Source organism: Nomascus leucogenys, chromosome 16 (assembly GCF_006542625.1).
Source record: "Nomascus leucogenys isolate Asia chromosome 16, Asia_NLE_v1, whole genome shotgun sequence".
NCBI lineage: Eukaryota > Metazoa > Chordata > Mammalia > Primates > Hylobatidae > Nomascus > Nomascus leucogenys.
The window spans coordinates 67,274,543-67,297,014 of NC_044396.1; the positions used below are offsets into that span (position 1 = coordinate 67,274,543).

At 36.0% G+C, this 22,472-nt stretch overlaps 1 protein-coding gene across 3 annotated transcripts in view; it reads right to left on the reverse strand.

Annotated features, from left to right (window-relative positions):
- Positions 1-1,758: 1,758 nt before the first annotated feature.
- TRPS1 (transcriptional repressor GATA binding 1) overlaps positions 1,759-22,472 on the reverse strand; it is a 260,490-nt gene continuing 239,776 nt past the window's right edge. For all 3 annotated transcript variants that reach the window (XM_003256138.3, XM_004090798.3, XM_012508614.2), the window contains 2 exons: positions 11,542-11,664; positions 1,759-8,320 (listed from right to left, as the gene is read on the reverse strand). In XM_003256138.3, the coding sequence (XP_003256186.1) occupies positions 7,259-8,320; positions 11,542-11,664 (1,185 nt within the window). In that variant the 3' untranslated portion in view covers positions 1,759-7,258. The remainder of the gene's footprint in view (positions 8,321-11,541; positions 11,665-22,472) is intronic.

Here is a 22,472-nt window from a genome sequence, read left to right on the forward strand (position 1 = left end):
TCATGAAAGGGTAAATTTGTTCATATCAGTATGTTTTAAAAACAACACAACTCTACTTGGGGTTACAAAGATGAAGAATAGAATACAAAGTAATTTGCAATATGCTGAAAAAATAGGATTTATTTCTCTTCTGTGCCAATGTTCTTAGTCTTGAGCAAATTTGGCTCCGAATGAATCAGACAGGTGCTACAGCCATGATTCTGCTGGGTTTCCTGGTAGAGCTGGAGATAGACTGCAACCCAAGACAAAACCCAGAGGAAAAACAACTAACCTCAGCCATTTGCCCAATTTCCACCTTGCTAGTTATCAGAGTTCACTATTGTTCAAACTCCAGGGGTCATACTATGGCAATCTACTGGTGGAATTTATTCTGAACAAGTGTTTTGTTCAGCTTGCAGTATTAAAAAAAAAAAGTAAGTAACTAACATTTAAAACTTAGGAGATTACATATAAAATTCCCTTTGTCCAGTTTTTATTAAAAACTGAAAATCTGGCAAACGCAAGTTAAGCATTCTCCCTTCGCAAATACTTAGGGCTGAAGAAAGACTACCTTTATACACGCGGAATGAGCTCTCCAGTTCCCAAAGTCTCTACCCAGCTGGCTGTAACCATGGATGCTACTTGCCTATTCCTTTGTGTTCTTGTATGTTCCTTTTCTGGACCCCTGCTCCGTCCACACAGAGATGGAAAACCCAGAGGTGAGAGCAGGGTGACAACGATGACTCACTCACTTCTCTCCCCTCAAACAAGGGTAAATAGCTGATGGCTACATATTCCTCCTCTAATAGGGTTCTGACAGTCCTGGGTGAGATCATGTGTATTCTTTATCTGAAGGGTGGTCCTTGACACAAGAATCAAGTTCTACGTAAGGAAGTATATCACATTAAATGCTATTATTACACTCTTATCTAGAGAACATTGCCTCCAGCTGCAAAACAAGGGCATTGCCATTATGAAAGCCCCTCAAAGACTCTCTGCTATTTTCAAAACATGGAAAGAAAAAGGGAAAAAAGAAAAAAAAATAATTAGAAGGATTTGTTCCTTAATTTGGGCTCTCAAAAATGAGAAATGAAGATTGTATAATGAGGGGAGATATTAATTATTTTAAACTCTCCAAGCAAATCTTCTGAAGCAATCAATTATTTATATACTTTATGTTGTCTTTTTGTATTTTTCCTTCTGGTTAAAAACATGCAGGTGAGTCTTCCCAACGTCCTTTCCTATCTGGATCTGTTCTGCCTCATTTCTCTTTCAAAGTCATCTTTCAGGGAACTTGCTCCGATTAATTTGATTTTAACCAAACAAACAAGATATTTGATATATTAATTTAAACTTTTTGAGATGATTAGGAATTGCATCATATTCACGAGTATACCAAATTCAAAGTTAAAGAGTTTTTATGTATCGTAACATAATCATTACCCAATACTCAACACTCAATATTTGATACTCAATGAATGTTTTTGAAATAAACACAATTTTTATTGTTAATCTTTCTGAAGAAACTAGTATATATCTTTTTACACAAAATCTATCAATAAGAGATTGATTGGTTAAAGAAAAAAAGCAAAGCAAAACAAAACAAGTTGAGAGAATCCAGGCTTTATCAATATAAGTAATAATTTTTTAGAATGGTGATTTGATTTCACCATTTCAATTCAGCAGAGCCTGTATATATATATATATTACAATGATCTGTATTTCCTATTGCTAGACGGATGAAAGTGAATCCATATAAACCATACCAACGCCGTTATGTGTAACTGGTGGTAAAACTTTATTATTCAAGTTTAGATGTAACAGACATCTTTGCTGCCTGAAGATTGTTTGCATAAGAAATACACCAAGAACATGTTTGTGAGTAGAAATGAACATGCACTATGAAAACAAAATAAAATAAAACGAAAAAATTTCATGTGTTGTAAGAACAGAACTATTATAGCCAACATTCTAGTATTCAAATCAGGACTACAAATTGAATTCTTTTTCTTAGCAACATGAAATCATTCCATATGAAAGACATTTTCTGCTGGTGAATATTGCTGTTTAAGTTAAATTTTACATTGGCATTTTGAGATGTTGCCCCCGCATGCCTCCCCTGAAATTTTCCATGTGGTTGTCAAATAGTCCACCCTAAGAAATCTGGCATTTATTGTTGTGATATTTGCCTTATTGGTAGCCATTAAGAAACTATGGTTTTATCAGCCTAGTAATAGTTTTGCATCTTCATAGTCAACACTATTGGCTGCCTAGTTGATATTTACAGCTCATCTTTAAGAAAAATGACCCCAACCTTTCCTGGCCTTTGGGAACTGACAGTTTAAATAACCCCCTTGGCCACATAATAATACTTGGCACTCCTGTGGTGCCTTTCAACCAAGGATCTCAAAGTGCTTTACAAACAAGTACTACGTTACCATTATTATTATTAATAATATTATTAATATATATTTTTTCAATTTTACAGCTGAGGAACCTGAGGCACAAAAAGGAAAAGTGATATGCTGCAGTTCGTATGTTGAAAAAAGAAAAAAAAAACAACCAGGGGAAAATCAGAATTGAGTTTTGGGACTCTATGCTCTAGAAGGACCATTTTCTCTGATAAAAGCTAAACATTATTTCCACGGTAAAGTTATTCCTGCTTTTCTCTGGTGTAGGGCAGAGTGAAGCTTACAGCTCTCCCTTTCCTTTCAAGAGAACACATGAATGTACATCGTCTAGTTTCTCGCGTGTGGATTACTCTTGAATTTCACATTTTCTTCATCCCTGACTTCACTTACTTCTGACCTAGCATATTCCAGAAGTTCTAATTACTGCAATTAACTGGGATGTTTCTAAGCAACTGCAGCACTATCAGGAACACGTAAGCCCACTGTCTATGAGACAGTGTTGAAAAACCAAAAGGAAGTGCTCTGCAAAGAATCCATGCCTCTGCCCTTGGCCAGGTCTTTCTTTGGGAAAATAACACTGCCCTCCAGAGTCCCGACGGGCGTGCTTCTATCTTCTCATTTGCAGTTGCCTGCTGATAGAATTCCACCTAACAGTACCCACCTTTGGTTAGAATATTTAGTTTGATACTCAGGTTGCATTTCAATTCCTCAATTTTCTCTTGTGCCTTGGACAGTCAGCAAGCTTTCACCTTACTGGCTCACCAAAGATGCCTTGATTTTTTTTTCTTTTTTTTTTTGCCATGGCTCTCAACCCAAAGACAGTAGCTAAAGTTGAGCTCCTCTCAACTTAAGGCAAAAGGCTGGCATACAGCACAGAAGCAGACCACCAGCTTCTTTACGCCACATTTCCACCACTGGATGGCAGATATTCCCCCTCTAGAAATGCATTAATTTTATTTACTAAACAGGCAGCAGTTCACAGGTCTCGAGACCGGTCACTTTGTGATGTTTTGCAGCCACACAGCAGGAGGCTAATAATTATTTTAATAGCCATACTGAGACTCTTCAGTTTATTAAGAAAAATGTATTTCCTCAGGCATTTTAAAATATATATACATTTAATATTTTTGGAGCTGTATTTGCATTGGATCATAATAGATTATGTGCACATGTGCAATTATAAACATAATGTGCTACCACAGGCTTCAACAAAGAGCTGTTAAAGATACTTTTTTCCCTTCTCATTAATATTACCTTAGAAAAGAATCCCCATGCTTGTTTTCTAAAAATCTACCTTTACTAAAACAGAAGTTTAGAACAGAACATCACTATCTTAAAAGTTGATTAAAAAAATATCTCAATATGTCATGTAGAGAGAATTGGGCATACTCTTTTCCTTTTGAACTACAGAGTTATCAGTTAGAACTCTGTCCTTTTCTCATATACTTGGAGTCATGTAGTGTCTCTCTCAATCCACAACGTTCTGAGGTGGGTTGGCTCTTTATGATTTTTCTATCCCAAACAACAGAATGAATACAGAGGTGAGTGACGAGAGAAAGAGTGAGAAAAGGAAGAGTGAGAACGCATGAGCTGGTCCTGGCCTAAAGTTTGATCCAAAGCTCAATTTAGAACATAGACAAATAATTTTAAAAGATTTTCGGTTTTTAAATGGCACACAATTTTAGCTGGCACATCGTTTTCATCACAGGGGAAGCCTTTTCCAAGAGAGAAAATTCCTAAATCATCATGAAATTCCTCATTAAAAAAAGGTTCCGTACCATAATAGCTCATTTAAAATCACAATTTAAGATAAAATAATTCAGAAATCTTAAATTAAAAAAATAAATTTTATATCTTGAGAGATGGAATAAAGGCTTTAATAAGTAAAAAAAATAAGGAGTGTTTAGTGTTATAATAAATTTTTGTCTCTTTTAAAAAAGCCCAACCTCTTCTCCACCAAAATATGTATAATAATGAAAGCAAAAATGAAAATAAAATTATCAATAATAAAGAAGTATGGAATAAGATCTATCATGTCAATGCTATCCAAAAATATTCTACTAAAAAGTAGACTGACCATAAATATTCCAAGAATAGTGATATGTATTTTCCAATGCTAGTCATTACTACTATGTCTGTCTGAGAAAAAAAAAAATTGAATGAAAATAAAAAGGCATACATGCCAAAAATAAAGAACCTATTTGTGTCCGACACACTAGAGAAATTGCTTAATGAGTAGTTTTGCCCAAAAAGTAATACTTGTCATATTGGCCAAGTTAACCAAACTTCTGGTGTTTTGCTGATTTAAGCAGTCTACATAGATAATGTTGCTTAAGGATTGCCATGATGCATTTTGTTATTCTTTTTACTAAGAAAATTAAATATTGTTGTTTGGGGGAATCTCCTCTCTTTTTTAGATCTTTAATTGTCACCTCTCAAGTCTGGCTATATATTTTGAGATGTATCCATCAAAATTCCTAAGGAAGATAAATTACATCACATAATTTGAATGTCAAAGCTCCTCATTCCACTTCTTTATTTCAGTTTATGTGAATATTAGAGCTACGCGACAGGTGAGATCAGAATAAGGCCCGTTAACAATGAAACTGAAGCAGAGGACTTAGTCCTGATTTCTGTCTCTTGCTTTCTCTTTTCTCTTTTTTTAATATGCAAACAAAAAAATGCAAGAATGAAAATGACAACACAACATCAGAAAGACATTTTTTTTAACTTCATTCGCTACAACAGTCACGAACTGGTTGAACTCTACCTGCCATCCAACTTTAAGAAACGAAGACCCGGCACTGTGAAAAAGAAACAAAACCCAAACAAAACAAAACGATACAAAGCAACTGCGAATTAATGTAAAAATGGAGTGCAAATGCGACTACAGAATGCAATAAAAACATCAGCGTTGCAGATTCCAGCAACACTTATCAAAATAATTTCTGAAATGTTTCATATGAAACATAGACAAAGCAATAAAAAGAGGATATATGTTTATCATCTTAAGCATAACAATGTGAGTTAAGAGCTTAAAAATTAAAAAAAAAAGTACTTGGAATGAATAGTGCTACCCTTTTTTTCCTAAGTAGGCATAAAAATATTTTCATTTCCTTCTTGTTTTCCATACCATTATAGCAAGAACTTTCATTTGTTTCATGTTACCGTTTACAACTTTAATGCACACACACACACACACAAAAGGATATCTACTGCAATAGAAATAGTTGCTTCATTACCTTGTTTGCTACATTTGCAAATGTAAACAGCTAGGCAGAGCCAGAACTGACTCTAATGCATGATGGAATATCTTTGTTGCATACGTACACTGTAGAAAATAATTATTCAATATGTCAGGCACCATTATTTGAAATGTAATACATTAATATTTACTAGAAAAATAAGTTTTTTTTTCCTATTTGTTCTCCCAACTTCTTTAATGAAATAAGTTAATCTGACAGTGCATCCAGTAGCTTGTAATATCTTCTACATCTCCGTGGCAAAAAATAAACTACTGGTTGGGACAATATAATGCAAATTATTAAAGTCAGTCCTTGTACATACATCCTTGTAGCAAGCATTGAGGCTCGACTAACAGCACCTTTAACCAATTATTTAATGTTCAGTTATTTAGCCCTATTTCCCTGAGCAGTTATGCTGAGGAGCTTTCCCTTCATGGATAGTTTTTACAAAGCCTTAAGTATTAAAAGTTCTATGAGGACATACTTCTAAGAATCCTATTTAATGCTACTTAACTAAATCTGTATACATTTAATGAAGGGATTGGCTGGTACATATACCAACTGTCAGTCTGTGGTAACATAACCTTAGACGCTGCCTGACCACAAAGTTTGGAAATTATATTTAACCAAAAGAAAATAAATAAATACAGCAGGTTACCTTGTGAAGAAATGCCATGTGTTTTAAACAAATTAAACCCATGGTCTGACATTTGTATCCATCTATGCTTTTGAATTGAGGGGATTCCTTTAGTTATAATGTGCCAAGTGAGATCAGTAACCAACAGGAGGCTTAGAAAAGCAAATCCATACTGGTTCATCACACACAAGAAAGAAATACCTGGCTAAAATGAAATTACTACGGAAGCATCGAGGACATTGTTTTTTAAAATGGGTACATGTGTGGACAAGATGAATCCAAACTGCAAACAAAAGGACTACTGAGTATTTGAACATCTAAAGGACAAAAATATCAGAGAGGGTGTGCATGTGTATGTACAGGCAGGGCTGGCTAAAAACAGCGTGCCACCATCTGTCATGTTTCTTGCTGCACTCTAACCAAGCCTAACCACAGCTCGCATTTCTAGGTCAAAATCTGAAACATGGCCAGTGAGAGAAGACTAAATTGAGAGGGCGCCATTTTTCTTCAATTTCTCCTCCTCTGCCTAGAGTTTCATGATAATTATAAATTTAGGCAACAATTCATGGGTTTTGGAACAAATGGTCCAATGGCCAGTCCAGTAGTGCTTTAGTATAATAATATGTAAACGCTTTCGAATTCTAGACAGTTTTGGTCTCTTTCTTTATAAATATATTAATTCTAGTCTGGTGATATCTCTTCTGGATTATCTCCCCAGTACATATTAGCCAAGATGGTTTTGACTTAACAGGTTTTAAAAAGTGATTGTTTACCATCTTCCATTCTTTCTCATTGACCATTTATCTCACTTTTTAATCTTGGTAACCTACTCATCAAAAGAAAGAATAATAAAAGAAGGGAATTTCATGTTGGATAAGGCAGGCTCTATGAAGTATTTTTTTAATAGGTCTTCATAAGACATTACAAGCTATTGAATTCCCATCAAGAAAACCTATTTCTATTTAATTGTGCTAAGTGCTAAGGTTTTACTCTTTAGGTTTTCCATTTTTTTCCACTTGTGCATTGTTCCTATGCAGGCCCCTCTGGATATGTGTTGTGAAGTCATATTTGTCCGTGCAAAGATGCTGGCATATGCTGCACTGGAAAGGTCCACTGTCACCATGGCAACTCATATGCAAAGCATACATCACTTCATCCAGAAAGACAATGCCACAGTGCACACATTTTGTTGAAAGTTCATCTTGAGTACTTCTATCAACTTTCTCTGTTTTTACTACATTCAAGGGACCTTCATTTTTTACATTTGGTGGTGCCTTCGTTTTCTCCTTGGAGGCACCGTTTGCAGTTGGCCCAGGTCTGGAATGCTTGATCGCCAAATCTAGAGGAATGTCATTGTCTGATCCAACAGCTGAAAAATGAGGAGGCAGATTGAAGGTGGGATAAGGCACATAGTTTTGGCAAGGATTTGGTAGGCCAGGCACGTGACTCAAGTAGTGCGGATTCCCAGGAACGGAGAGCTTATATTTACTCCAGAACCGCAGCCAATCAGCTTCACTCTGGAAGTCATTATGTACAAAGGGAAGTCCAAAAAGTGGGTACTGGTACTTTTCAATAGGGCTGCCTGGTGGTGAATAATTTGGGTGTTTCGCAGGTCTCATGTACTTTTCTATAGGACTGCCTCTCTCAGAACTTCCTTTCCCTTCAGATACGGATGAACTATTTCCTGGATCTCCAGTACTTTCCTGAGGACTTTTTATCTGAATGTGCAAAGGTTGCATCCTTTTGTGAATATCCAGAGTTTGGCTGACCAGGACTGGCTGCTGAGCAGAATGGCTTTTAGTCAATGAACCCTGGGCTTCGTATTTACTTAGGCTGGGGAGCGGAATTTCTCTCTGGTGACTTTCAGTTAGATGATCTTCTGACCTCCTCTCTAATGGGCTTCCATTGACTTGCTCCTCATTGCTGCCCCTCTGCTGTTTGTTGAGCTGCTCAGCCTGAAGTGCCTCTGGGTTAAGGCGCTTTCTTGTTCTCCTCCTAATAATCTGCTCACCGTTGTTTTGTTTAATGATGTTTAAAGGCCTGGGAGTCTGCAGAGAACACATACAATACATAAAAGGAAAACATTAAAAAATACATTAAAATGCATTAAAAATTCCTCACAAATATAAACCATGCTGAAGTTCAAAGCAGGGATAGGCTTTCTGCTGTAGATTTACTAAATCTCCTCCTTTTGCCCTAAGCAGGATCAGAGGAAGTAACCAAAGTGCACTATTTTAGCCTAATTAAATCATGTCCGTCTTTGCAGGGGGGACTGAAAACTTTAATCTACTTGAAGATAACCTCTCCAAATGCAACAGATTTTGAGATTGCATCATTTAGTGATGAAACTGTGTAGAAAGTTACTTGAAGAGATGTGATTTTTCTGAAATATTTTTTTCAATTTTTGAGTTCTGCACTAAAATGCCAGCATATGAGAGTACCACAGGAGATACATATTGACAACAGTGGAAAAATTACACATTGCTATAGTCAGAATAAGTTTATATGCTGAAGCCCTAAACCACAGTGTGACTGTGTCTGGAGACAGGGTCCTTAGTAGGAAATTAAAGTTAAATGAGGTTGTAAGGGTGGGGCCCTAATCCAGTGGGGCTGTGGCCTTATGAGAAGAGGAAGAGAAAGACATCTCTCTCCACTATGTGAGGGCACAGATAGAAGGTGGCTTAGTAAGGAAGCGAGCCCTCCTCAGAATCCAACTATGCTGGAACCTGATCTCAGATTTCTAGCCTTCAGAATGTGAAAACATAAATTTCGGCTGTTTAAAGCCACCCAGTTTATGGTATTTTGTTATGGAAACCTAAGCAACTAATACATGCGTGCTTCTAAATAATTGCAAATGTGGATATAAAATATTAATATCAGAGCATAAATAATCAAGGATAAACCAACAGAATTGTGAGGAAAGGTATCAGGTTATCAAAGCAATATAGAGGGATTTTTTTTTCTTCTCATTTCTACTTCTCTCTTTAATAATATTTTATATTTGTGATGTAAGACTTGACTTGTTAATAGGTGAAGCATTAGTTTTGTGTTGAAATTCTTAATTCATGTGTAGCTTTGGTTTAAATATCTGATCTGTCATTCTACTCTTTACTTAAAGTAAGTGCTAACTTTCATTCAGCTTAAGTATTTTGTTTAGCTTAAACATTACATGATTGGTATTTATGGACATGTTCAACAGGTATTTATATAATATGACTTAAATCCATGGATAAGACTATAATAAAAACTTTACTTGCAGTTGGAGCTCTTTGATGTACAAAATCAAAGGAATCAGTCCGATAAATTAATGCGTATTTATAGGTTAAAAATTTAGGATAATCTTTAAATGGGCTAAAGTCTGATTTTTCTAAAAGATTACTGAAATCAGAAAATAATTTCCACATAAAACATGACTATAAATGTAAATATAATTTATAAATTTAACTTTATAAATTACACATTATGTGTATATAATGTATAATTTTATAAATTATAAAATTTTAAATATAAACAAATATTCATAAACAATATAAATATGATATAAATTTAAAAATAAACATAAATATAAATGTAATTTGTAAATTATTCCTAGAAGTGATACACTTCTAGGTGCAAGGGAGTACCTCTTATATCTTAAATAAGTACAACTATAAATCCTTTTTGGAACATTTCTGTTGTTACAAACATATTTCCAAGTGAAGAAAGATAACACACTTGTTATTGACAATTCATTGTTAGTTTAAGAAAGAAAATGCAACATAGTTTAGTTATGCCATGTGCATTTCTTTTGCTCAGAATATCCAGGTTTACAAAGAGTTCATATTAGCATTATAAACATATGCATTATTTAATTTATATACTGTAAAGAAACCTGAAATTTGCATAAATTCCTTTTTTAAACTGTCATAACTTTTGTGTAAGTTTTTGACATGAAATGTGAACATAACCTTTATGTATTTCAATGTATGGTTTTTAAAAAAACCTCAAAACTAAAAACAGCTTACCTCTGGACAGATGAATATTAAAATAATTTTTAGAGAATAGTTTAGTTTATATCTCAGTGGTTAAGTTACCATAATCTGGCAGAGCAGTATTTTAATTAATTTTTGGCCTATGATTGGCCAGAGTTCAATTAAAATCATTAATGTCAGTTCCCATTAAATAGAAACTTATTGCTATGCTTAAATGGTGAAGGTTAAAAAATAATAAGTTGGTATGTGGTTGGGGGTGGAATCTTTCTACTTGCTATATGCTAATAACCAAAGTTTTTACAGTTTACTGCCAGTTAGTATTGTTAGCAGCATGCATGTTTAAAAAGTGCTTCCAATGGTCCATATATGAGAACATTTTGTCTAAAATTGTATTCCCTGTAGCCATAATGTATTCACTGGCTTGTGTTAAGAGCTATGGTAAAATGCCAAACGAAATGAAAAAGGCACAGGGAAATAAATTTTTGTTTACTAAATGGGGGATTCCTATTTTAAAGTCAGCTCTTGTCAGCAGATGAACTTTCTAAACTAAAAAAAAAAATCCTTCAGTAAGTCAAATCCATATTCAGATGGAGGATTTGTGAGTTTTAATTTTATTACAGAATTCTAACTAAAATTTGAGGAAAAGTAATTCAAAGAACCTCCGTGAGTCAAAGCCAGCTGGAGATCTTAAAAGACAAAGTATCTTTGCACCTTACTCTACCCTGGCGTGTGTGCTATTCAGAACTTCAGATACCGCATTGAAATACCCACTGAAGGCACTGTGGAGATTCATGTGATATTCTCTGATCCTAGTTCAGTTCAGAACTGTCCTTCCGAATGTGCCCCTCCAGCCCCTAAAGCGGTCAAGATAACACTTGGGAATTCCGAAGGTAAACTAGAAAATATGAATTCTTTCCCTGCCTTATATTTTATACTGAACATGAAAGAGTCCTTTTTTCATTTTTTAAAACATTTTGCATATTTCTGAAACTTCTAAACATTTTCTCATTGAATTCAGATAACCATTAGTTCAACTATCTGCTGTGAAGTTCCCAGAAATCAATCATTTTCTTCTTTTATATCAAAAGAAGCATAATGCATTACTAATGACCTCAAACCTATCTCCCCATCACATCTAAGCCCCCTTCACCATAAATCACATGTGCACTCAAAGTGACTGTATTAAACAACCCTGCGGGGGCAGGCACTGCAAGCCAGGGAATGGGACTTATCACACCACAGACCAGGCCAACACTGCTTTACAAAGCTTTTCCTGAAAGAGTGGAACAAGTTCTTACCGAGTGAAGCTTCTGGTAGAGGCCACACGCGTTGCATACATATCCGCCATTTGCATTCTTTCGCCAGAGAGAGGTCTTTGTGGTCAGGCAATTGGCACAAAAAACACCAGAGCCTCTACGCCTCTGAAACAGGGGAAAAAAACCAAGGTCAGAGGTGAGTCACATGATCAGTGGAGTTAGACCAAATCAACCCAGGAGTTTTGTCTTTAAACTAGCAACAATGACAGTATAAAACCACACTGCCCATAATGAGGTCAGGTTCAATTGTGTTTAATAGGCACCACTGATTTTCATTATAATTAACCCTACAGTGATGGATGAGGTGTGTGGAACACCAAAGGCTTTTCACAGAAACAGCTTTAACTTTTTGAACTTTGGGTTTTATGGTTTTAATGATGGCTCCTAAATGCTGAACCCTAAAATATACCTTTTAAAAGTGTCAAAACACAAGTCAAAAAGACAGAACATGGCAATATGTTTAATGCACTTTGGAAAGGAGGAGCACATGCTACCTGAGCTTTAAAATATAGTCAAGTTTGGAATAAATGTAAATCATTTAAAATTAAACTTGATTTGTGTGTTTTTGTATGTCATTCATGTAACGTAAGTAGTAAGAGAATATAAGACACTCAATTCTGGTCTTTCGTTTGCAATTGTAAAATCTGAAAGATTCCTCTATTCCTCAAACGTGAGAGGGTTTGTAGAAACTTCAGCCAATTAAAAGTACAGTATTACTAATGAGAACCCTTATGAGGTGCCCACTTAAGTCAGGCAACATAGACCCTTCAATGGCTATTTATTTATTTTATTTGACTTAGACTTGGAAATCACAAGGGTTTCCAAATACAAATTGATTCTAGTGGCCTGAGTTTTGTAATCAACAGGTTCAAAATAACCTAAGAATATTTAAAACTAGATAATTAGTATTGCTTGTTCCATTCTTGCTATCAAGTAATGATTCCATTAAACTTCTCACTTAAACAAAAGTCAGGCTGTGTTTGTAGGCACAAATACTAACAGGCAGGAAATGGAATTCTCTTGCTGAAAAAAAAAAGAAAAAAAAAGACAGCCTGAATTGCAGTTCAGCTCTCCTTTCTCTAGGAAGCAAACCCTTTAATGATAAAATATGCATGTTAGATAAGGAGTGGAAAAAGTCTTGCTGGAACCTAATTTTATTATAAATTAAATATTACATGTGCCATAAGTCAAAATTTCAGGGATTCATAAAATTTAGGCAATTTATTTAACTCAAGTCCATACTGTAGAAGAGTGGTATCCCTGCCAAGAAAATACAATGGTTATAATTGTACTCTGATACATTTCAAATGGAAAGCTTTCTGCAGACATAATTTTGGCTTCAAGACTGGAACACTTTCTTGGCATTGAAAGGGCATTTGATTCATCGGGTGTTTCACAATGTATCACTAAAAAGACCTGGTGAGCAGCCAGTTCCCTATAGGGTAATTTTTCCATCCAGATGCAAGTGCTATCAGAGGCCCTCGTCAGCTAAACTAATTATGATCTTGCAATTGCTGATGCCTGCTCACTCTAACATTCGACATCCTCCATTAATCATCAATACAAGGAAAATGAATGAAACGTAAAGAAATGAGGGCTGGTAAGCTGCACAGCCATAAAAATCTGAAATGAGAGCAATAACTTAACAAGATTGGGGGAATGTTTTTAGTGAGCACAAATTCAGGCTAACAATTGCCCTTTTAAACCAAGAACACGATTTCATTAGTGTAGCAGGTTGTGCTACTTTAGGTGATGTAATAAAAACTAGATTTTCAAAGATAATCTCTGGCTCCCCTTTTTCTCCTTCCCCCTACCCAACTCTGGATCAGGAATGTATCATGAGTTTCTAAGTCTCAATAACAGCAATAACAAATGTTGGGTGTCAGTCTGCAAGTCCCAATGAGGGCCTACTGCAAAAGTGGACTGCTGCTTCCCCCAAAATCAATGAACTATTAGAAGTTGTGTTTATCAAACATTTTGGGGACTCCGTTTATGCAAAGTAAGCTGGGAGCCTAGTTAGGTTATAATTGTGAAACTTTCCTGGGGCTATCCTGCCATTTTCCTAGATCTAAATAACATGTTTGCAAATAAACACCAACTTGATCCACACAAGGGCAATGTAAATGTCCATTTGGAAACTAACCCACATATATGGCTGAGGCTCAAATGTGAATGTGTAACCATTCACTCCAGCCTGCTTTTCTTTCCTTATGCCCTGGGTGCTTGACACACCATGCCAAAGTGGGTGTAATCCTGATTTCAGTGAGTGTTTCAACCCTTGCACAATTTGGTGCTTAATTCTCTTGCAAAGAGAATGCCTTTCATTAGTTAGAGGGGAAATCCTGAAATTACAGCACTAGTTTCCAAAAGCATAGCTTGCTTTAAAAGCAGCACTTAGACTCCAATATAGTTTGCTATATTTTAGGTAAACCATATCACATTTTAAATATATCAGGAGTACTTTGAATACACTTATTCAGAGTCAGTAGAGCTTGGAGGTTAATAATCAGATTTAGGTGCCAGAACACTGATATTCAAAACCTGTCTCTGTCATTTGCCAGGTACAACACTGGGCAAGTCACTTAATCTTTCAATGCTTAAAGTTCTCCGATCTTTACAGTGTGAGCTACTGTGATTCTTTTTTTTTTTTTTTTTTGAGACAGAGTCTCACTCACCCAGGCTGGAGTGCAATGGCACGATCTTGGCTCACTGCAACCTCCACCTCCTGGGTTCAAGCAATTCTCCTGCCTCAGCCTCCCGAGTAGCTGAGATTACAGGCATGTGCCACCAGGCCCAGCTAATTTTGTATTTTTTAGTACAGATGGGGTTTCTCTACGTTGATCAGGCTGGTTTCGAACTCCCAATCTCAAGTGATCTGCCTGCCTCGGCCTCCCAAAGTGCTGGGATTACAGGTGTGAGCCACCACGCCCGGCTACTGTGATTCTTATGTGGATTAATAGATGCAATTAAAACAGTGCCAGGGATGTAGTAGGTGCTCAAATCCTATTTGTCAAGAGGATTCAACTGTGATTTCTTTTGTATGAGAAAAATATTTTGTTAGTTTTCAGCCCTTGAATCTTGTTATTGAATATTTGAGAGATGCTTATAGCATTTGGTTGGATATTGTTCAATGTGTTTCTTTCATACCAATCTTATCAAATATGAGAATGGAAAGTTGAGTCAGAGTGAAATATCTAGGTGTTCACACCTAGAATTCAATAGGAGCAAGCTTGCATGGGGGTGGAGAGTGGGAGGTAGGTGAGAAATTCTTTCACACATGAAGTTACCTCCCATCTAAACAAATTTAGTACTTTGGTAAGCCTAGTAGAACCTTATTTTTGGTGCAATTAAAATTTCTGGAAGCAGTAGAGAAGGTGGGAGAAGTGGGTAGTGTCCTGAACTGTGTCACTACAGAACCACATCTTTCTAAAACACCATACAGATGCGAGCCCTGACCTGGTCACACTGTGTACAGTGTAACCTGGCAGGACACAGTAAGGGATTTCCTTTGAAGTTATCAACATCCTTAGCCCAATCAAGGACAGGGAAGCAGCCTGTTACCAAAGGAATGCAGAGTAGAAGCCTCCTGTGCCCTATTTTCAAAAACAAAGCTTGGCTTTAACTTAAAGAAAAAGAAAAGCACTAACGACCTTATTTCATTCATACTTTATCCTGCATGGCAGTTTTAAAATACTTTGTCACTCTCCTTTGCAGTAAGCCTATTAAGGACAGAAATCCTGTTTCCTAATCGTCACTGAATATTCTAAGGAATAAGCACCTAGGACAGTGCTCTGTTAGGCTAAACATTAAGAAAGTTGAAAATAATCCTGCCTGCTATGTCTATCGTTATTTAAAAAAAAAAAATATTTTAGGAAAAAAAGTAGTGCTTGTTTTTTTAAAATCCCTTTTAAATGTCGTCCATTCAGGCTGACAAATTAATCTGGAGTTGGGCAGAGATGGTTGATGATGTAGAAAACATAATCAAGAAAATTCATTGTCCACTCCTACTTTCCACACTTTTTTTTTTTTGAGACGGAGTGTTGCTCTGTTGCCGAGGCTGGAGGGCAGTGGCACGATCTCGGCCCACTGCCATCTCCGCCTCCCGGGTTCAAGTGATTCTCCTGTCTCAACCTCCAGAGTGGCTGGGATTACAGACGCCCGCCACCACGCCTGGCTAATTTTTGTATTTTTAGTGGGGTCGGGTTTCACCATGCTGACCAGGCTAGTCTCCAACTCCTGACCTCAGGTGATCCACCCACCTCTGCCTCCCAAAGTGCTGGGATTACAGGCGTGAGCCACCGCACCCAGCCCCATATGTATTTTTGAGAAGGAACTGATGCCAGGTACTTGCTAGGTGCTGGGGGCAGCTCTCTTTTATCTCTATCATTATAGTCACAAATTGCTGATGGTTCTATCTGTGTCTGTTTATGTTTAAATAATAAATTTCTCCTTTTCCCACAAGCTGTCTTAAGAAATAATAATTTGTACCTCTATCACCTTGTGCATGAGAGGGAAGAATTATGGGTCATATGGATAAGATCAGTGCTGGGCGGGAAAAAGGATAGGAATAAGTAGCTAACCGATAACACCAATTGGCATTTCTGAGGGGCATATATAGCACAAAACTTTCTCTCCTCTCAGACTGAGGCAAGACTGCCCACTCACACATGTAAAGCCACAAAGAGTAGCTGCAATCTCTGCCCCTGAACTTCTCTAAGTTCACCTTCCACATCTACGTGGCTTCAACAGAGGGCAAGAGTGAAGGAGGATTGGCCGAAAACCCAAATCTACATGAGTCAGCTCAACTAAAAATTTCTACAGAAAAAATTCTGGAATCAACAATTCGAGAAAATGATTGTTTGCTTTTCTTTCAATGCCTTGAGCAGCAAAATTTAGGTTGCATTTGTGTTGTCTCCAGGCCATTTCCGTTGGCTGGTAATTTCCTATGTGAAAAAGGATGAATAATGGTACAAACAGTTAACTGCAAGGAGTTTCAAAGCCAGTGATTGCCTGGCAAATGCTTTTCAGTGATAATTGGCCTGTCTTTTGAGCACTTGATCCCTTTCGGTATTTCAAATATTATAGTCACAATACTGATTTTCACAACGGCAATGTAGGTGATGGATCTGAACAATCATCCAAATAGAAATAGAAAATGACATACCTATCTTTTAATATACACTTTAAATCCAATGTAATTTTTCCTCCCCTTTAGAGTAAACCAATAAGTATAATGACTAAGTATTTAAAACAAACAAACAAACAAACAAACACAACATCTTTTGTCTTTAGGTTCATGGCTAACACCAACATGTGGGTTACAATAGTTGAAATTTTCTCTAAGTTTCCAATTCAAATTTTGCTTTTGGGAGACTTAAATCTTCATTCAGCTATGTATCATTGATAAATAGCTGAGCCTTGGCATACATGTTAGGAAACCCAGATATGACTTAAGACATTTTTTTAAAATTTTAAATTGGTTCAGCTGTTTTTATTCCTTATTTTATTATTTGAAGACCAGCCAAATATAAAAATTTTAAGGTTTCCAAATCTCCAATTCTGAAAAAGAACTGATTTCATCTGATTAACATGAAGTAAATTTGATTGAATGATTTATTAAAGTGGCTTAACATTTACAGACATGGATATTCATCTTCAAGTTATTAAAAGTTTCCATTGGTGAAGGAATTTGTGAAGAAATGATCTTTTACAATAATTTTCTATGAATAAGAACCATACTGAAACCACGTAATTACATAACAAGCCCTGATAGGCAGAATATTTACTCACATTTTTTATGGTTTTATATCTTAGCCATTTTAAATCGAATCAATCTGAAATCTGATTTATGTAATGTTAGTATGAATATACCTCAAATATTTTTAACTCTTTAAATATTTTCTGTGTTTATTTGATTATATCAAAAAGTCTTTGCAACATTCATGTTAGCGAAATGCATAGATGGTTATAAGCAAAGCTTCTGGTACAATTTCACACTAATACAATTTCAGTGGTAAATTAATTCAATTAAGTTCTGGGAGTAATTATTGCGTGTCCACCATGTGCCTGGCACTGTGCTACAAGCCAGGGTCACAGCATAAGACAAACATGGTCTGTAATCTTGCAGATTTTCCAGAGGAATCTTCTAAAAACATACTAAGTATGGAGCTAAAGTAACACAAACAGAAATTGTTCATGAACATTGACAGTTGAAATCATGTGAATTACGTGGAAACTTTCCTGAAGATACTAAAGTATTTCCCATTCATAAATCTCATTTAAAGGCTAAAAGTTACCTAATAATCAGAGGGGTTACTTCCTGTGCTCCTTTGTAAAAATGTGTAACAGTTTAAGTCACATCAGAAACAAATTAATACTTGCTTATTTTCACATTAGTAATAATGTCCTATCAATCACATTGTTCTGTTAACTACCAATAGAGTTGACGTGAGTTAATGTGTTCATGACTGCCAGATATGAAGTTGATATTCAATAATTGTTGATATTCCATAATTTAGTAAGTGTTGAGTATTATTTTAGTTCTTATCTCTATCATTCACCACTAGGAGACATCGAAGGCCATGTCCCTGCCCTCTTCTGCTCCAAAATAGAATTAACCAGCTGTTGACTATACACCAGTAGACCCTATGGAATATACTGAATTCAGGAGCTAAAACAACTTAAAAATAGATGGTAGTTTGCAATAAACACCTTTAGATTAATAGCCAGACTCTTACCAGAAGCACAGGCTGGCCAACAATTGAACAAAAGCAGGGAAAGCACTCTGCCAACAGAAAGCAATAGTTTACCAATATCCTGGCCAACTTTTGTTTCAAATAAAATTGTGAAGAATCCGTTGAAATGGGCTGTACAGCATGTCTTTGCCTGCTTTAAAACAGTCCTCTTTGCCCTCAGATTTCTTGCCAAAAAACTGAAGGGACTCTATCAGGTTCATCCAAGCACCCATCTTATAATCACCATAGAGCTTGGAAACAAAACCTGTTTACCCTGCTTATTAAATTCACTTCCTCAACACATCAGCAATGATAATGGAGACCAGTGTAAACTAAATTGGCATCTCTGGCTAAGAGCAATAGAACAGTTTTTGTTCCAGGACATGAGGCAATACATACTCTAGTAATCATACCTTGCACTGAGATATGAATGCACCTAAGACTTATCCCACTGACAACGTCACCACATGGGGAGCTACCCAATATATCACCTAATGCTACTGTGCTAAACACATTAGCTCCATCTCTTCTGAGATGTAACTGGTGATTCTCCAAGTGAAATAGCAGAAAATCACTATTTCCCCATGTATACCCCACTTTTTATTCATACAGATTCTTTACATTTCAAGGTTTTAGAAATTTATCACACAGATACAAAACCTATTACACAGATCTGAGGACCCCATCTCCCTTCTTTAATTAACCCCATATTTGGTAACTAACCCCGTATTTGGTAAAGGAGCAAACCAAACACCCTATGTCATAATGAAATTACATAATAGAATCAGAATTGGAAAAACCCAGATTTTTGGAGTTCTAACCACGCTGTTTCTGTAATAATGTTCTGCCTTTACAGCAAGCACGCATTTGGACAGCTAAAAATATGGTTGAAAATTTATGTCTGCACTGTCTTTTTTCATTCCACGTGAAAGTCATTATTGTTAAAAGAACTACTCAAGTCTCTCAGTGCTTCTATTTTTGCCATCCTGTATCTGTTTTCACCCTTCCTTCAGCTACAACAATGGTTGGAAAGTAGCTCTACAGGGACTTTCTTCTATGCCAGTGCCAAAATCTGACACTGGAAGGAAATATAATAAAAGGCCTTTTGGAGGCACAGTTAAACAATTTTAGCACCTCTTAAACTTCAGTGTGACAGCACAAGAGCTGATTCTTTTAATAAATTTGTTGCATATTTTATTTATATAATATATTTAATAAGCAGATTTATTCTGGGATAGGTTCATATTCTAAAAATAAAAATATCAGTGATAAAGACCTTCCTAGAAAAGTCCTAAAATCCAAAAGTCTCAGCTTCTAGGCATTTAATTAGAGAGTCAAATACAGTTATTAATATTTCATGTATTACACCTTTCTAGGGCTACCTTTATAATATATAATGACATATTATAAATTATAATATGTCATGATATATTTTTTAATTTATAATATATAATGGTTATTTTGAAAAAAAAACAAAAAAATCAATAATTCTTTTCATAGTACCTAACATAATAACTGGTTTATGAAGTGTTGCCACCCTCGAGGCAGCTATATACACTTCAGTGGTTCCTCGATGGTTTCTCACACTCTTGGGGATCACACAATCTTTTGGTGAAATTTATGACCCTCTCCAGAAAAAAAAAGTGTAAAATATTTTACAAATTACTTTAACATGGTCAAAAGCATGTCCCTCACAAAACGTATCCAAAGATGTCCTGTGGATTTGAGTGCCGATGGATCCAGATCCCAAGGTTAAGAACTCCTAACACATATTATCCCAGTTTAGATTTACAGTGAATGACTAATTACTATTACTCTCCTTTTATTGATGAAGTATGAAACTGACAATAGTTCTTTGACTTATCTAGCATCAAAAAACACATTCTGGTCTCTAAGTCTAGGCAATAAGACAGGATCATATTCTAAAAAGCATTTTTGGCCAGGCATGGTAGCTCATGCCTGTAATCCCAGTGCTTTGGGAGGCCAAGGTGGGAGGATTGCTTGAGGCCAAGAGCTTGAGATCAACCAAGGCAACACAGTAAGAATCTGTCTCTACAAAAAGTTTAAAAAAAAAAATTAGTTGGGGGTGGTTGCATGCATCTATAATCTGAGCTACTCTGGAGGCTGAGGCGAGAGGATGGCTGGAGCCCAGGGGTTCTAGACTGCAGTGAGCTATAATCATGTCATTGTACTCCAGCCTGGGCAACAGAGTGATACACTGTCTCTAAAATAGATAAATAGAAAATTAATTAAATAAAAAGATTTTTTGAATCAATTATTTAATAGAATCCTCATTTGACTACCTTTGTCCCTTTTTAAATAATCATCATTGTACATATGTTTGCAGGATAACATACGATAGGCCTAGTCTCATTATCTGATATCCTCAAAATGATCCTAAGAGGCAAGTATTATTATCATTATTATTATTATTCCCTCCACTTTATAGATGAGAAAACTGAGGCTTAGAAGCAATTTGCAATTGCTGAATAGTAGGGCTAAGATATAAACCCAGGTTGCCCTCACTTCAAAGCCACAGTGAACCATGTTTCAGGCCTTATTACTAAAGAGGAGATTGGGGAATTTTTACCAAAAATATTTCACCATATCCTGGCCTTAAAGAACGCTTATCTCTTCAAACCACCCAATAACAGCTGATTGAAATTATGCAAGTTTTGAGGTACCAGAAAGAAATGAGTCATCCTTCATCAGATATGGCAACGAGCTGTTTTGAGGTCGACAGACACAGTCATAGCCAGAGGAACAGAGCACTTGGCTGATGGAGGGGCAGTGCTGGGGAAGGGGGAGGGGTGCAGTACATGTGTTTTGATCCTGCTGTGTCAAAAAAATAAAAAAAGTATGTGAAACAGGCCGCTGCTTAAAAGCAGAAGTTGGTGACACCACTGACTTAGCCTCTCATAGCGCCTGCTACATGGGAGGTTAGCTGCGAATGAAAGTCTCTGTTTGCCTTTGCAGAAGACTTGGCTAGAGTTGGGGCAAGAAAAATGGTGCTGGGGTTTTGACATGCTCTGTAAAAACACATGTCCAGGTAACAATTTACTAGATTTCTTTTATATATGTGTATGTTCCAAGGCAGAGACCTTTTGTGATATTTGGTATCATTTTTATTCAAGATAAATTACTGGCAATTCTGAGAGATGAGGTTATTTTACCAAATTCCTCAAGAATCAAATAATATAAAAATATTTTAAATAATGTCTGCTTAAAAACTCCCCCACTATTATATATAAAAGTTCATGTTCTTCATCTATCTATGAAGTTTACTATTATACTTTTCATACGTGATATACTTTTGCATTTCATCACAGAACAGTAATGACAAAAATACTCCTAACTCTAAACATTTTTTATAGGCTATCCAATTGAGAGTATTCAGTACAAGTCAGATGTTAAAACACAGCCTTGAGCCTGCTCAGCAGAAAGATGGCAACCACTGCTTATTTTAATGTAAACAACAAAAACATATGGGAATACATGAGTTAAATATACAGAGGTTCAAAACAGTTAAAAGAGTTAATAATAAACTATGAATGTGTCCACAAAAAGACCCTGATACCAAATATGCAATTTGGATTAAATACTTCACAGACTATCTCGGGAATATCTCTGGGACCATGCACTTCTGTCTGACTTTTAGAAACACGGGGAATGGGGCAGAGGGAGACTAAAAAAAAATGAACCTGAATTTCATTTATTTTTGACACTATAAATCATTAAAAATATTCTCTCTCATTTAATTCAATTTTATATGTCCTCAGGACAGGTAAAATCATAGGTATTTACGGACACCTTTCCAATGATTAAAACAAGCACTTAATGTTGTGTCATTATTCAAATGAAAGATGTGTCTTTAAATAAGAGCTCTGTGACCACTATTGGTGAAACCATGAGCAGATAATTTCATGATAGAGGTACCGTGCAGACAGGGAAAACCGAGCTGATTTCTAAAGTTTTAATAACACGATTTTTAAAAGACGACATGGAATTATGTATTTCCTTAACAATAATGATGTAATTTTGTAATAACTGAAATCTTTCACGGGAAAACTACTTCTTCAATAACTCACCAAGTCAATTACACAGGAAAGTCCTATAATAGGCTGTCCCTACTCCCTGCCCCGTCAAATAGCTCACGTACACGACTTCCTTTTCAATTAC